Genomic DNA, 15,969 nt, shown 5'->3' with positions numbered 1-15,969 from the left:
TAACGTGATCTATTCATAAGGTAAGTGTGAAATGGGTATGATGGGACAGCAGAGAGGAGGTTATGTCTGGCTGTGGACCACCCACTTGGCATCTTCCTCCCAGGCTGACTATGTAGCAGGCACTGAACAGGGCACAGGAGAAAGAAGAATCCCTGCCCACCAGGCCTTCATCATCCAGAGGAGGAGGAAGACAATCCCGCAACACCCACACCACGTACCAAGAAGGGCCACTCCAGGAGGACCCCTAGGAACACTTATCAAGCTGGGCAAGAACACTGTTGCCTGTCTATTACTAAGGTATGTTACAGACAATGTCAGAAAAATACAACCCTCATCTACAGGACAACACATATTATCACATCTAAGCTGCACACAGAGGAAATGAGCATTGGATAAAGAGAACCCTTGTCTTATGTCCTCAACAGAACCCTGGCTGACACCAAATCCTGGCACCTGGCATCCCAATAAGCTAAATTCAGTGAGAACGATAGGGAATGGAAGAGGATCTCTCGGGCAGCTTACCTGATCAAACCTGTTCACATCGTTGGACAGCAGGTTGACTATCTGGCCTGTGGTGGTCTTCCCCATGGCCAAGCTACTCAGGCGAAGTGACTGAAATGAGAGAAAGATACAGAGAATCGGATTCCTACAGTGATACCAAGTCAGTCTGAGAACATAGCAAAATGGACTGTATTTTCATGGGGTCTTGTGTGGTGTCAGGACGAGCAGGATGATGCCTGAAAGCAGGGCTCTAGGGATCCTTGTTCATCCTTTGATGATTCAATGTGGCGCCAGCCCTGCCCACAAGGACAGCAAAGGGAGGAGCAGGAGACAGAAGCAAAACCCTCCACCCTGTTTCTCAGTGAACCTGGACCTGCCTGAAGGATAAAGAAATATAGATATAGACTTTGGGGTCAACCAAAGCAATTTTGAGCCAAAAACTAGACAACATATTAAAAAGCGGAGACATCACTATGCCAACAATGGTCCATATAGTCAAAGCTATGGTCTTTTCAGTGGCCTGTACAGATGTGACAGTTGGACCATAAAGAAGGCTGAGCACCGAAGAATTAATGCTTTTGAAATGTAGTGTTGGAGAAGACTCTTGAGAGTCCCTTGGATAGCTAGGAGATCCAACCACTCAATCCTAAAGAAAATCAACCCTGAATATTCACTGGAAGGACAGATACTGAAGCTGAAGCTCTAATACTTTGGCCAACTGATGCCAAGAGTTGACAAACTGGAAAAGACCCTGATGCTGGGAAAGATTGAGGGCAGGAAGAAGAGGGAACAACAGAGGATGAGACGGTTGAATGGCATCCCTGACTCAATGGACATGAGTTTGAGCAAACTCCAGGAGATACTGAAGGACAGGGAAGGGTGGTGTGCTGCAGTCCACCGGGTCATAAAGAGCTGGACAGGACTGACTGCCTGAACAACAACAAGATGAGAGTGGAGAGGCTGCCTCAAGGAAAGCAATTAGGGGACTTGAACTATAAATCTGGTCAGTCATTAATATGAGGTGTGACATCATTTAAACACTTTGGTTTTAATTTCCTCATTCTAAAACTAACCAGTATAATATTCAAAACACTAATCCTGTGAGGAACCTGTGTTCTTAATGCCAGTCTGCTGACTTGACAAAAAGCACAGCCTATGCTGTATGATTCCTTCATTTGATAAAAGGCTCTCAAAAATTCCCTAGAGATCTGAGGAACCAGAACAGACCACCTTGAGCTGTTTCAACAGACCACCAGCTGTAGCCATCGATCCAAACAAAATGTCATGGTTCATAAAAATGTTCCATTTAGTCCTCAAGTTAAAATTGATATAGCCACAATAGAAGAGACCATGGCAGTTCCTCAAAAGACCAAACATGAAATTAACATATAGTATAGCAATTTCACTTCTGAGAATGTACTCAAATTAAAGCATAAACTTGAACTGATTATTTGTGCACCATGTTCATAGCAGCACTATGTACAATAGTCAAAAGGTAGAAATAACTCAAATGTCCACTAACAGATGAATGGATACACACAAAGTTGTATATACATGTAAAGGAATATGATTCGATCTTTAAAAAGGACTTAAATTCTGACATCTGCTCCAAGACAGATGAATCTTAAAGACATTCTACTTACATGGCATAAACAAAATGACAAACATTGTATGATTTCACTTATATGAGGGACCTAGAGGAGTCAAATTCATAGAAAGAAGCAGTAGAAGGGTGATGACTAAGAGGAGGGGACTGGGGAGTTAGTGTTTAATGAGTGCAGAGGTTCAGTATGGGAAGAAGAAAAAATTCTGGAGATGCACAGTGGTGATGGCTGCAAAAAATGTGAATGTACTTAATGTCACCAAACGGGAGGTGGGAGGCGGGTTTAGGATGGGGAACACATTTATACCTGTGGCGGATTCATTTTGATATATGGCAAAACCAATACAATATTGTAAAGTTAAAAAATTAAATTAAAAAACAAAACAAAAAAATAGTTAAAATGGTAAATTTTATGTTGTGTATATTTTACCACAATTTTTTTAAATGAATGAACCAAAGCCAAAAGCAATTTTATCAAAGCTGCAGAAAGGTAAATAAATGACAAGTCATCTTATATATGATGTGTGTACTAGTCACTCAGTCACGTTTGATTCTTTGTGACCCTATGGATTATAGCCCTCCAGGCTCCTCTGTCCATGGAATTCTCCAAGCAAGAATACTAGAGTGGGTTGCCATTTCCTTCTCCACTATACATGATACCTGTTCAAAATTACAAACTATGACTTTGAACTTAGCAGCCATTCCATTTCCAACACCCGACCTGATTTCTTCTCAGGACCAGGCATCAGGAGGCAGGGCCTCTGCATGAACCACAGACGTTCACAGGGGCCTTTCAGAGCTGCTCGGCAGCACCAGGTTTACCCTAAGGAATTGGTCCAGCTGTGACCTGCAAGAAATGTCTTATTTCTGCATCTCAGTAGAAATCTACATGTAAGGCTGTGCACGAGGAAATTCCCATGTTTCTGGAATTTCAGGTTATGTATACAGTTTCTGACTTTGTAAAGAAACAATTGTTTTAGGCTAATTAAGCCAGTAAATGAACGCTTTGGGAGATGTTTACATTCCCATAAGCAACATACAAGGTCAGATCAGATTCCCCAAAGGAGACATTCCAAAGTGTTAGTGGGAAGAGGAAAAAAAACCAGGTGGACAGTGGCTCACTTGTGTAGCAAAGAAAGAGCTTTGTTTGACTAAACCATCATCTCAAATCTAACTTAAGGTTTTCACACTGCAGTTCTGGTGAAATTTCCTGCATACTTATGGGAGCTAGGTATGATCTGGAAAGATGAACATCTAGCTAATTTGTGGGGAAATTTGAGTATTTGTCTATTAAATGGCAGAAGGTGCAAGAGAATAACAAAAATAACGAAGGCTGACAATGAAGACCCTTAACTGGAAGATATGTTATCCAAGGAGAAACTGGGCTCATGTGCCAAACACAGACAGTGAGATGCCAGGCCTCTGAGTCCACACAGTCCCGAGATTTAACAAGAGTCTGCTCAAGCAAAGATGGGAGAAGACATTTTACATTTTCCCCAGTAAGGTATTCCCAAGAAATAGGAGCTCTAGATAAGTAACAAATAGGAAAAGAAGCAATAATTTTCATTTAAATCGCTTGGTTTCAGCTTTCACTGAGAATTTTATTCATTTGTAATAAAATTAAATATATTTACTATGTGCAATTTGATGTTTTGATGTAAATAAACATTGGGAAATGGTTACAGTAGGAAAACAAAAACAAACCCATCATCGCACATAGTTATTCTTCCGTGTGTGTGGTGAGAACACTTAAGATCTATTCTCTCAGCAAATTTCAAGAATAAAATACAGCTAAATAATTTTTTTTTCCTAGAAAAAAATGAACAGCCCAGGGCAAAGAGATATGCAGGGTCAAGTTTATACAGAGCCCTTCAGTTCTTAACACTGTGGCAATACCCTTGTGAAAACAGCTAAATCCTTAATTCTTTTAAACTACTTAAGACTAGGTTAAACTATAGAATAATTCCGTGGCAATTCTCAACACAAAATCACTGAACACACCAAGTCAGGTCTTATTAAAAGTGCTAAAATGCATACTAAATATTTCTTTCCTTCTACTAACCCTGGGGTTCTTCATTTCTTCCTTTTCTAGTTGCTTTAGGTGTAGAGTTAGGTTATTTATTTGACTTTTTTCTTGTTTCTTGAGGTTGCCTGTATTGCTATGAACTTTCCTCTTAGGACTGCTTTTACCGTGTCCCACAGGTTTTGGGTTGTTGTGTTTTCATTTTCATTCGTTTCTATGCAAATTTTGATTTCTTTTTTGATTTCTTCTGTGATTTGTTGGTTATTCAGCAGCGTGTTGTTCAGCCTCCATATGTTGGATTTTTTAATAGTTTTTCTCCTGTAATTGAGATCTAATCTTACTGCATTGTGGTCAGAAAAGATGCTTGGAATGATTTCTATTTTTTTGAATTTACCAAGGCTAGCTTTATGGCCCAGGATGTGATCTATCCTGGAGAAGGTTCCATGTGCGCTTGAGAAGAAGGTGAAATTCATTGTTTTGGGATGAAATGCCCTATAGATATCAATTAGGTCTAACTGGTCTATTGTATCGTTTAAAGTTTGTGTTTCCTTGTTAATTTTCTGTTTAGTTGATCTATCCATAGGTGTGAGTGGGGTATTAAAGTCTCCCACTATTATTGTGTTATTGTTAATTTCTTCTTTCATACTTGTTAGCATTTGTCTTACATACTGCGGTGCTCCCGTGTTGGGTGCATATATATTTATAATTGTTATATCTTCTTCTTGGATTGATCCTTTGATCATTATGTAGTGACCATCAAACAAAAAACCTCGAATAGCCAAAGCGATCTTGAGAAAGAAGAATGGAACTGGAGGAATCAACCTACCTGACTTCAGGCTCTACTACAAAGCCACAGTTATCAAGACAGTATGGTACTGGCACAAAGACAGAAATATAGATCAATGGAACAAAATAGAAAGCCCAGAGATAAATCCACGCACATATGGACACCTTATCTTCGACAAAGGAGGCAAGAATATACAATGGATTAAAGACAATCTCTTTAACAAGTGGTGCTGGGAACTCTGGTCAACCACTTGTAAAAGAATGAAACTAGAACACTTTCTAACACCATACACAGAAATAAACTCAAAATGGATTAAAGATCTAAATGTAAGACCAGAAACTATAAAACTCCTAGAGGAGAACATAGGCAAAACACTCTCTGACATACATCACAGCAGGATCCTCTATGACCCACCTCCCAGAATATTGGAAATAAAAGCAAAAATAAACAAATGGGACCTAATTAACCTTAAAAGCTTCTGCACATCAAAGGAAACTATTAGCAAGGTGAAAAGACAGCCTTCAGAATGGGAGAAGATAATAGCAAATGAAGCAACTGACAAACAACTAATCTCGAGGATATACAAGCAACTCCTACAGCTCAACTCCAGAAAAATAAATGACCCAATCAAAAAATGGGCCAAAGAACTAAATAGACATTTCTCCAAAGAAGACATACAGATGGCTAACAAACACATGAAAAGATGCTCAACATCACTCATTATCAGAGAAATGCAAATCAAAACCACTATGAGGTACCATTTCACACCAGTCAGAATGGCTGCGATCCAAAAGTCTACAAGTAATAAATGCTGGAGAGGGTGTGGAGAAAAGGGAACCCTCTTACACTGTTGGTGGGAATGCAAACTAGTACAGCCACTATGGAGAACAGTGTGGAGATTCCTTAAAAAACTGGAAATAGACATGCCTTATGATCCAGCAATCCCACTGCTGGGCATACACACTGAGAAAACCAGAAGGGAAAGAGACACGAGTACCCCAATGTTCATCGCAGCACTGTTTATAATAGCCAGGACATGGAAGCAACCTAGATGTCCATCAGCAGATGAATGGATAAGAAAGCTGTGGTACATATACACAATGGAGTATTACTCAGCCATTAAAAAGAATACATTTGAATCAGTTCTAATGAGGTGGATGAAACTGGAGCCTATTATACAGAGTGAAGTAAGCCAGAAAGAAAAACACCAATACAGTATACTAACGCATATATATGGAATTTAGAAAGATGGTAACAATAACCCTGTGTACGAGACAGCAAAAGAGACACTGATGTATAGAACAGTCTTATGGACTCTGTGGGAGAGGGAGAGGGTGGGAAGATTTGGGAGAATGGCATTGAAACATGTAAAATATCATGTATGAAATGAGTTGCCAGTCCAGGTTCGATGCACTATACTGGATGCTTGGGGCTGGTGCACTGGGACAATCCAGAGGGATGGAATGGGGAGGGAGGAGGGAGGAGGGTTCAGGATGGGGAACACATGTATACCTGTGGTGGATTCATTTTGATATTTGGCAAATCTAATACAGTTATGTTAAGTTTAAAAATAAAATAAAAAAAATGCATACTAAATAAAAAGGAAATATTGAATTAAGAAAACAACTTGAATGAATAGCAACAAATTCCCACCAAAATTACTAAAAGCTGCATAAGATTTCAAGTTTCATCCCAACATTCAGCTCTATTCTTTAAAACCATTATAAACAATCATAGCTATAGAATATAGCAAGAGAATCTATGTTTGGCATGGATTCCATTTATATTTTTCTTTAGTTCACACAATTACATTCAATATGACTAGATGGGTCATTTAAACATATAATCATTCCCTTTCTCAAATACATTTTGTGCTCCTAGATTTAATTTTATAAATCTGATTAATGAAGTTTACTTTTAAATACAAATTTGATGTAAAAGATGGTCTTAATGAACAACAAATTGCCACAAATACAGCTACAAGATTAAGGCATGAAAACACTGAAAACCAATTTGACACTTTTTATACTTATTTTTTAATTAGATTTCATTACAAGCTGCGTGGATATTACATAAAAACCTGTGGATAAAATATATCAAAGGCAGCCCTGACCCGATCTCAATACAAAACTTTTCATCATTTACTGGTAACGTTTGCTTAAATGACAGCAACAAAATTGGCCTGATGCAAATAGCAAGCTTCTTTAGGAAGGTGTAAATGATCCCAGTTACAAGATGTTTAATTTACAGATAACTAAATGTCCCTGAGGATTCAGGGGAGGTACACACCGTGGTACCGAGTGACACTCACCTTGCGGTAGATCATATGGCACACGGCTACTCTCAGCCTCATCCCCACACGCTGCATGTGGTAGAAGCACAAGGGGTGCAGAACGGCCCACAGGAGCACGCAGGCGCTCAGCCCCGCCGCGTAGCCATAGGCTTCGTGCAAAGCGGCAGAATCGGTGGGATCGTAGTTTTCAATATAACTAATCATTTTCCCCAAAAATATGGGCAGAACTACTTTGGTGCCTTCCTGAAAGAAAAAAAGCCTTAATTAGAAATACAAGTCATGCCAGTTTTTCTTAACACAAGCTTTACTTTTATTGTTAGCATGTTAAAAAGCCATCTTGACAAAATGCTACATTTATGGCTAACCTAAAAGAAAAATACACAGATCTACTCTCTCCAGTAAGACAAGCAGACAACAGTTTTAACATAAGCCAAAATCTTACGTTCAAAGACAATAAAGCCTTAGTACTGGGTTGCCCAACCAAAAAGTTCTTTCAGTTTTTAAGTAAAAGACACATTTTTCATTTTCACCAAGAACTTTGTTGAACAACGTATTCAAAATTCTGTTCCACTATCTCCTGCCATTTTTCAGGAAACCGATAATTCCATCTTCCTAAAACGTTATATCTTTTTGAGCAAAGAACGATTTCAGGTGCCTTTTACAGTCTTCCTGGGAATTAAATCTTTTTCCATTAAGAGAATTTTGTAAAAAACAAAATAAACAGAAACCCAAAGGAGCAGTGTCTGGTGAATATGGCAGTTGCGTCAGAACTTCCAAGCCAAGCTGTAACAGTTTTTGCTCGGTCATCAAAGAAATATGTGGTCTTACATTATCCTGATGGAAGATAATTCATTTTCTGTTGAATAATTCCAACACATTTCATCAAGTGCTGCTTTAAGGTGGCCTAACTGGGAGAAGTACTCGTTGAAATTAACTGTTTGGTTTTCCGGAAGAAGGTCATAATAGAGGATTCCCTTCCAGTCCCACCATATACACAACACCATCTTCTCTTGATGAAGACTGTACTTTGGTGTGGTTGGTGGTGGTTCATTTCACTTACCCAGTGATTTCTTTCATTCCACATTAGTGTACAGTATCCACTTTTCATTGCCTCAAAGGAGCATTTTATTAATAGTTACATTTCAGTAGAGAATTGCATGCAGAAATAACGGTCAAGAAGATTTTTCTTTTTTTTTCCCTCACTTAACTTAGGTGGAAACCAAGCATCAAAGTGATTAACATAACCAAGATGGTGAAATGACTTTCAAGGGATTTTTTTTGGATATTTTGAGTATGTTGGCTATCTCCCACAGGATATAACATTGATTGTTCTCAATTAATGTCTAGATTTGATCTCTATCAACTTTAACTGGTCTACTCGACTGTAAAACATCATCCACCAAGAAATCTCCAACACAAACCTATTTTTTTTCTTTTTTTTTCTTTTTTTGCTGTGTTGGGTCTTCATTGCAGTGTGCAGGCTTCTCTAGTTGGAAAGCGCCGGCATAGTTGCCCTGAGGCATATGATATCTTAGTTCCGCGACCAGGGATCAAACCCGTGACCCCTGCATTGGAAGGCAGACTCTTAACCACTGAACCACGGGGGAAGTCCCCTGACAGGGTTGTTTTTGATAGCTCTCTTCTGTCTGTAAAATGTTGAGGAACCCACAAGAGGAAGAGAAGGAGAAGAATCCCAAACTCAAATCACAAAGCATAACTAAAAAGCATTTTCTGCTCAACTAACTAGTGCCTGATCAGATTATTTACAGAAAGCTCACCCCATCTCTCAAAAGGATGTGATACTGAAGTCCTAAACGTCTGTCTTGTTCTACACACACATGTTCACAGGCCTTAACACCTGCCTTACCTCCCACAAGGTCATAGGAGCTTTCTCTTCTCCAGAGAAGAGAAGACTGTTTATTGGAAGAATTATGAGTAAGATGACCATATCAGAGGAAGATTACCAGTTCTCAAGAACACAAAGGCTCACTGTTACATTTCTAGGAAGCCTTCTCATTCACCCCTGGAGGCACTAAGAGCTTAAGAAGAGCCCCTCAGAGATTGTAAAACACACAGTTGATACAGTTTACTGAGATAGAAGTCTGGAGACTTATACAGAGAAGCAAAAATCAAACAACACATGGCAGTCCCAGCCCAGATATGATCAAGGGAAGCCCAGTGCTGCAGGCTACAAACCTGGGGCTCTCCACCAGAAGCTCAGTGGTAACACCTGCCATCCCAAAATGCCCTAAAACTGTGATTCTCTTTGGAAATCACTGCTGTCTGTTCAGTTCAGTCTCTCAGTCATGTCCAACTCTTTGTGACCCCATGGACTACAGCTTGCCAGGCTTCCCTTTCTATCACCAACTCTTTGAGCCTGCTCAAACTGATGTCAGTGATGTCATCCAACTATCTCATCCTCTGTCATCCCCTTCTCTTGCCTTCAATCTTTCCCAGCATCAGGGTCTTTTCAAATGAGTCAGTTCTTCATAACAGGTGGCCAAAATATTAGAGTTTCAGCTTCAGCATCAGTCCTTCCAATGAATATTCAGGATGGATTTCCTTTAGGATAAACTGGTTGGATCTCCTTGCAGTCCAAGGGACTCTCAAGAGTCTTCTCCAACACCACAGTTCAAAAGCATCAATTCTTCAGTGCTCAGCTTTCTTTAGAGTCCAACTCTCACATCCATACATAACTACTGGAAAACCACAGCTTTGACTAGATGGACCTTTGTTGGGTGTTACTCAGCTGTCTGTTACTCATCTATTTGATCCTAATATCGTTCCAATTACAGGAGGAGTAAGAGTAATATCACCCATCTAAAAGAATACTAATAAATGCAAGAAATTCAGCAAAAAAGAATGCAAAATAAAGGCAGGTCATTACTGCCTAAGTGTCTGGGTTTATCTGCTGAGAGACAGTCTTTAATAACCCAGGTGAGCAGCCTCACTAGGGAGTAATGCCAGTACATGGCCTATAGCTTCTACTCTTCTGTCTATTCTGGATACTAATCCTCAACTAGTGAGGAATAAAACAGCTGAGAAAATATTCCCTATCAAACTTGAAACTAACCAAATTAAAACATTCTGGATAAGCAGGCACAAGATCAAAAGGTGTTCCCTCAAACTCTTCATCTTTAACGTCAGTCTAAGTTTGATTTGTGAATATTCTTTCCACAAACCAATTCAGAATAGAGTTATTACATCTTCATAGGAATTCTTCACAACTATGAAATCATGAAAGATTTTTTAAAAGAGTCTATTATAATACAACAACATTTGATCAAGTTTCTACAAGAATCTGAGAGTCTCTGGGGCAGACATTTCTTGGTAGAGTCCTTGGTATTCAGCCTCCTGAAAGCACTTGACTTTGGGCCCCATTTCCTGCTTCTTAGGGGAACTTTTCACAGGATTAAGTGCTAAAATTTCCCTACTCATTATAGTTTCTCCATTACATTTCCACACATACTTAAAAGGTTTCTTACCCAACTCCACCAACTCTGCTTCCCAAGGAAAAAAAAAAAAAAACACACACACACACACACACACAGAAAACAGAAACAAGCTATATCAAACAAAGAAAAAATGCTTGAGTGAAATATATAAGCAGGAAAAATGAGCTTGTGGGAAAAATGAAGGGGCAATTTACCTTCAGAAATGGGAGAACAGGTGACAAACAGCAGAGCTGAGACAGATCCAGAGCTAAGGAGGAAAATCAGTGAATCTGGGAAAATAATAACATTAGGATGCTAAATATAACCTCACTCCTCCTGACACAGTGGTCTTCATCCTGACTGCACCTTAGCATCACCTAGGAGGGGTTAAGAGCACTCTGAGGCCTGAAGCCAAGCCTCCAGAAACTGGGTTAGGTTCAACTTATTAAGGATGGACCCTGAAGTTCCCTCTGCCTGGAAGATTCTGGATGTAGAATCTAATCCCATGGAAACAGCTGCTATTCTCCTGCATCATCAGGGCATCTGGGCCTCAAGGGGCCATGGACCTGCTTTGAAGGACTTACAAGTACCACAGAAGGTTTAAACCTGAGTTCCGTGTTACATATCATACTTCTAAGAAAATTCCTTATGAACCCAAACTCTTGAGACTCCAAATATGAAATTCAGACCTTTCATTCGAAACACAGGAAAAAAATAAATGTTCATAAAATACAGTATTTACAAAATTAAAATATGAATCAAATTTGTAATATTATATCTAAAGAGGGAGAAGAATTAGAATGGAACAAGGATACCAGTCTTCTTTAAAAATAGCCTCTTCTGTTGATTTGACTTTGGAATTGTGAAAACATTATACAGAATTATAATTATAAAACAATGAAGTTTTCAAAATCAATTCATAAAATTTCAGAGTAAAATAAAACAAAAACTATATCCATCCAGTAGGTTGGCAGTTATACAATGCTGCTGCTGCTGCTAAGTCCCTTCAGTCATGTCCAACTCTGTGCGACCCCAGAGATGGCAGCCCACCAGGCTCTGCCATCCCTGGGATTCTCCAGGCAAGAACACTGGAGTGGGTTGCCATTTCCTTCTCCAATGCATGAAAGTGAAAAGTGAAAGTGAATTCGCTCAGTCACGTATGACTCTTAGCGACCCTATGGACTGCAGCCCATCAGGCTCCTCTGTCCATGGGATTTTCCAGGCAAGAATACTAGAGTGGGGTGCCATTGCCTTCTCCGGCAGTTATACAATAAACAACTGTTAAAAGTGGTTAAAAAAAAATTGAAAACACATTCCCTGTGTGATATGCCTATCTAAGAACAATATGAACAGCAACAACAACAACAATATGCTTTCAAAAGTCACATTATGGTTAATAGTGTTGATATTATAAGATTTTTAAATGAATAATTATGTCGGTATCCTTGAGAACTGGGATTTACTGAAGTTGCTCAGTCGTGTCTGACTCTTTGTGACCCCAGGAACTATAGCCTGCCAGACTCCTCTATCCATGGAATTTTCCAGGCAAGAATACTGGAGTGGGTTGCCATGCCTTCCTCAAGGGCACCTTCCCAACCCAAGGATAGAACCCAGGTCTCCCACACTGCATGGAGACTCTTTACCATCTGAGCCACCATTAGGCATAGCAGAAAAGAGAAAGGATTATGAGAGGAAAAGAGATAGCAATCTAAGAGTAAAAAGATCAAGTACAAGCACTACTGCCCTGAATCCGATTTCGACTGGAAATATCCATATAAACTCAAGGTCTGTTTACTACAAAAAATGTATAATATCTTTGTCCAGTGAAAAAGCTGAGAAACAATAGCCAACTCAATGGCAGTGAACACCCCTAGTGCCCACAACATAGTCTCTAAATACCATTTCCCATGAGAAGGAGCCATGGCTGCTTGGAGAAATGGAGATTCCAGGGCTGGGCCAAATTTGTACTTAAAGATGCACAGCTTCTTTTGTGTAACCATAAATCAGAACCTTCTCATCACACCAGAAAGTGAAAAATTAGTAATGATTTCTACAGTTTGCACAAAAGACAGGAGTCCTGGGAAGAGACCTATTCTATTCTTAATGGCAGAGGCTGTTTCCCAAAGGGCTTAGAAAACTCACTGCTGTTTACAGGCCATCATGGCAGAACAAGAACTCTTAAGAAAAGTCACTTCTAGAAGCCAACTTTCCTGGACAGTAATTAAAAGTTTCACTTCTAAGCAGAATTTTGAATTTGTCACCATTATGAAAGTAATCTTTTTAATGGAGTCACCTATTTCCTTGACTTATTAAAGATAATGGATTGAGGGGGATTGGAGAATGAGTGAAATAGGTGAGGGAGATAAAGAGGCACAAATTTCCAGTTATGGGAATGTAATTTACAACATAGGAAATACAGTCAATAACACTGAAATAACTTTGTATGGTGACAGAGGGTAACTAGACTGATCAGGGTGATCATTTTATAATGTAAAAAAAATATAGAATTGCTATGCTATACACTAGAAACTAATATAATATTTTAAGTCAATCATTGTTCAATTTTTTAAAAAAAGTTTTCAATGAGACAGTAAAAATACAGTTTTGTTTTTTTTTTAATGAATTGAAAAGCATCACCCTCATATATGTCTCAAGGTCATCACTGTGGATATTACTGACACCTAATGGCTAATGCTAAGCTCTCCGGAACCAGAAGGGTGCACACAGCAGGTCTGCTCTGCAGGTCTCTGTCCACTTGGCTCAATGTCCCCTCCTCCTCTCCCTTGCTGTGTGATCCTCAGTGGTTGCTTTGAGCCCACAGTATCTCTGCCACTAGCAGCCACTTGTCAGCCTCCCGGGTTAAGCAGAAGTGAGGGACACATGGAAGAAAAGGTTGGGAAATAAATGCAAAGACCACCCAGCTCTTGCAGCACCAGCCCTGAGTCCAGGCACAAAGCTCACTTTGGGACGCAGAGGATTCTGCTTAATCCCTGCCCATTAATTGAGCTCCCAAGTGAAGATTTACACAAATATGTGCCTTCCTATAGCCTCTACCTAAAACCGACACAACCAGCAAAAGTGGCCTTGGACAAAGGTCAGTGATTAGACAAGGACAGCCATTTCTAAGGTTCCCACAAAGAGGACATAAAACCCTGGTCACTCCTCCCCACTCAGGGTAGGCAGTGAGTGAAACCACTGAGGCTCTTCAGTTCAGTTCAGTCGCTCAGTCCTGTCTGACTCTTTGCAACCCCATGGACCGCAGCATGCCAGGCCTCCCTGTTCATCACCAACTCCCGGAGTTTACCCAAACCCATGTCCATTGAGTCAGAGATGCCATCAAGCCATCTCATCCTCTGTCATCCCCTTCTCCTCTGGCCCCCAATCCTTCCCAGCATTAGGGTCTTTTCCAATGAGTCAACTCTTCACATGAGGTGGCCAAAGTATTGGAGTTTCAGCTTCAACATCAGTCCTTCCAATGAATACCTAAGACTGATCTCCTTTAGGATGAACTGGTTGGATCTTCTTGCAGTCCAAGGGACTCTCAAGAGTCTTCTCCAACACCACAGTTCAAAAGCATCAATTCTTCGACACTCAACTTTCTTCACCGTCCAAATCCCACATCCATACATGACTACTGGAAAAACCATAGCCTTGACTAGATGGACCTTTGTTGGCACTTCAAGGTCACCCCATTTACACACCAGCAAGTGGAGACCTCATTTCTCAGAGAGAAGCCCTGATGACCTGGGGAGGTGGTCTCTGTGTCTCTGGTCCAGGAAGAGTCTTTAAGATCCTCCTCTCCACCCTGAGGGCCCCAGGCAGGCAGAGACCTGTTCTCCTTCTCCTCACCCAAGATCCCCATGAAAGTGCACACAGGGGCCAGGCATGCTAGGAACTCGCTGGCTGTTCTGTTCTAATTAGGGGTGACCTGCACATGCTCCAGGTTGAACATTAGCCTGGTACTTGCTTCTCCAAGCATTATGGGCACTCCTCAATTCTCACAGGACAGAGGTTTCACACTTTGAAATCCTAACCCTTAAAGCCTCATCCTAGAATGGTTTCACCCTGCCTCTTCCCACTGGCGCTGCCAGGAGTGCCTGCGCTGTGGTGGGTCACAGCACTGTCTGGGAACCATAGGTAACCCATGAGTCGTTCTGTACACCAGAGGAATTAAAAGAGGGCAGGAGGTCAAAAGTAATGTTTTCATGTTTTAGAGAGTCCTGAGCTGAGTTTAGATATTCTGCTATCTAAAATTATCACCACTTAGGGATGGTAATGAGGGCAAGGTTAAAGAGCTCCTGGTCTATCTGAACACAGCATGATGTTGCTTCTAGCATCAACATTCTAGTCAAATCTGGCACCCACGCGACATGGTCACCTGAACTCTACCCTCATTTAAGATCCCAAATCGTAATAGCATCCTATTTATTATCTTTAGACAATATTCAGGATGCATGTGTCTGACACTATGAATACAAAGCTCTAAAGACAAGCCTTTCTGACTCTGGACGAGCTCTCAGGCATTAAGGTGAACAGGCTCGTAAGTCAGAGTACCTGAAGTGGAACCTCAATTTGTTCTTTATGCTCCGTGTGACCACGGGCATCCTATGTAACTACTTGGACTTCGAGTCCTCTCTTCTAAAATGGGGGTAAAATGAAACCTACAACTTCATTGAGTTAGCCCAAGGAATAAGAGTGATATTACACATACCGTGCCCACAGCAGTTACTGATACATAACGTGTTTTGAGACTTACCATTGTTCCTACTGCACTACCAATAGTACTGCTGCTGCCACCACCATGACTACTGAGTAGGAGCCCCTGTTACCGCTACTGGAACCTCTAGTACTACAGAGCATGAGCTCCCTTGTTTTCAAGGTCCTCAACTCCCCACTTCTCTGCCATGACCACCCCACAACCAGCCTCCTGAAGGAGGGGCTGGGGCTCTACCAACTGACACCTGACACAGCCCCCAGGCCTGGCCTTCCTGGATCCCCAGCAGGAAGTGTTCCTGGAGCTGGACAACTTTGACATAACCACTCCACCCCGCCCTTCATAAGGCACTGCAGCATCTCGGAGGTCAGAGCCCTGTCTAAGGTGGCACTCTGCCCCACACACCTGCCCCACCCTCTGGCACAATGGTCAACCCACCTTTGTCATCAACAAGAACTCCATCTCCCAGGACCACCCAGTCACCTGGGAGCTGACAGATTCTGTCTCTCCAGTTGTGTGCGTCAGACTTCACTTGCCCACCTGTCCACTGCCCACAGTGCCCTTCAGTACAACACAGCCTTTAAATAAGAGCCATGCCACCCACCTTTAAACCA

The 15,969-nt window shown here is 40.9% G+C and overlaps 1 protein-coding gene across 1 annotated transcript in view; it reads right to left on the bottom strand.

Annotated features, from left to right (window-relative positions):
- Positions 1 to 15,969, bottom strand: part of LOC129624656 (ATP-binding cassette sub-family C member 4-like) — a 161,707-nt gene that overhangs the window by 131,636 nt on the left and 14,102 nt on the right. Inside the window, 2 exon segments of the mRNA XM_055542816.1 lie at positions 523 to 612; positions 7,226 to 7,450. Of these exon segments, the coding sequence (XP_055398791.1) occupies positions 523 to 612; positions 7,226 to 7,450 (315 nt within the window).

Source organism: Bubalus kerabau, chromosome 12, assembly GCF_029407905.1.
Source record: "Bubalus kerabau isolate K-KA32 ecotype Philippines breed swamp buffalo chromosome 12, PCC_UOA_SB_1v2, whole genome shotgun sequence".
Lineage (NCBI taxonomy): Eukaryota > Metazoa > Chordata > Mammalia > Artiodactyla > Bovidae > Bubalus > Bubalus kerabau.
The sequence above is the reverse complement of the archived record's forward strand: the minus strand, read 5'-3'. Positions and strand labels throughout refer to the sequence as shown.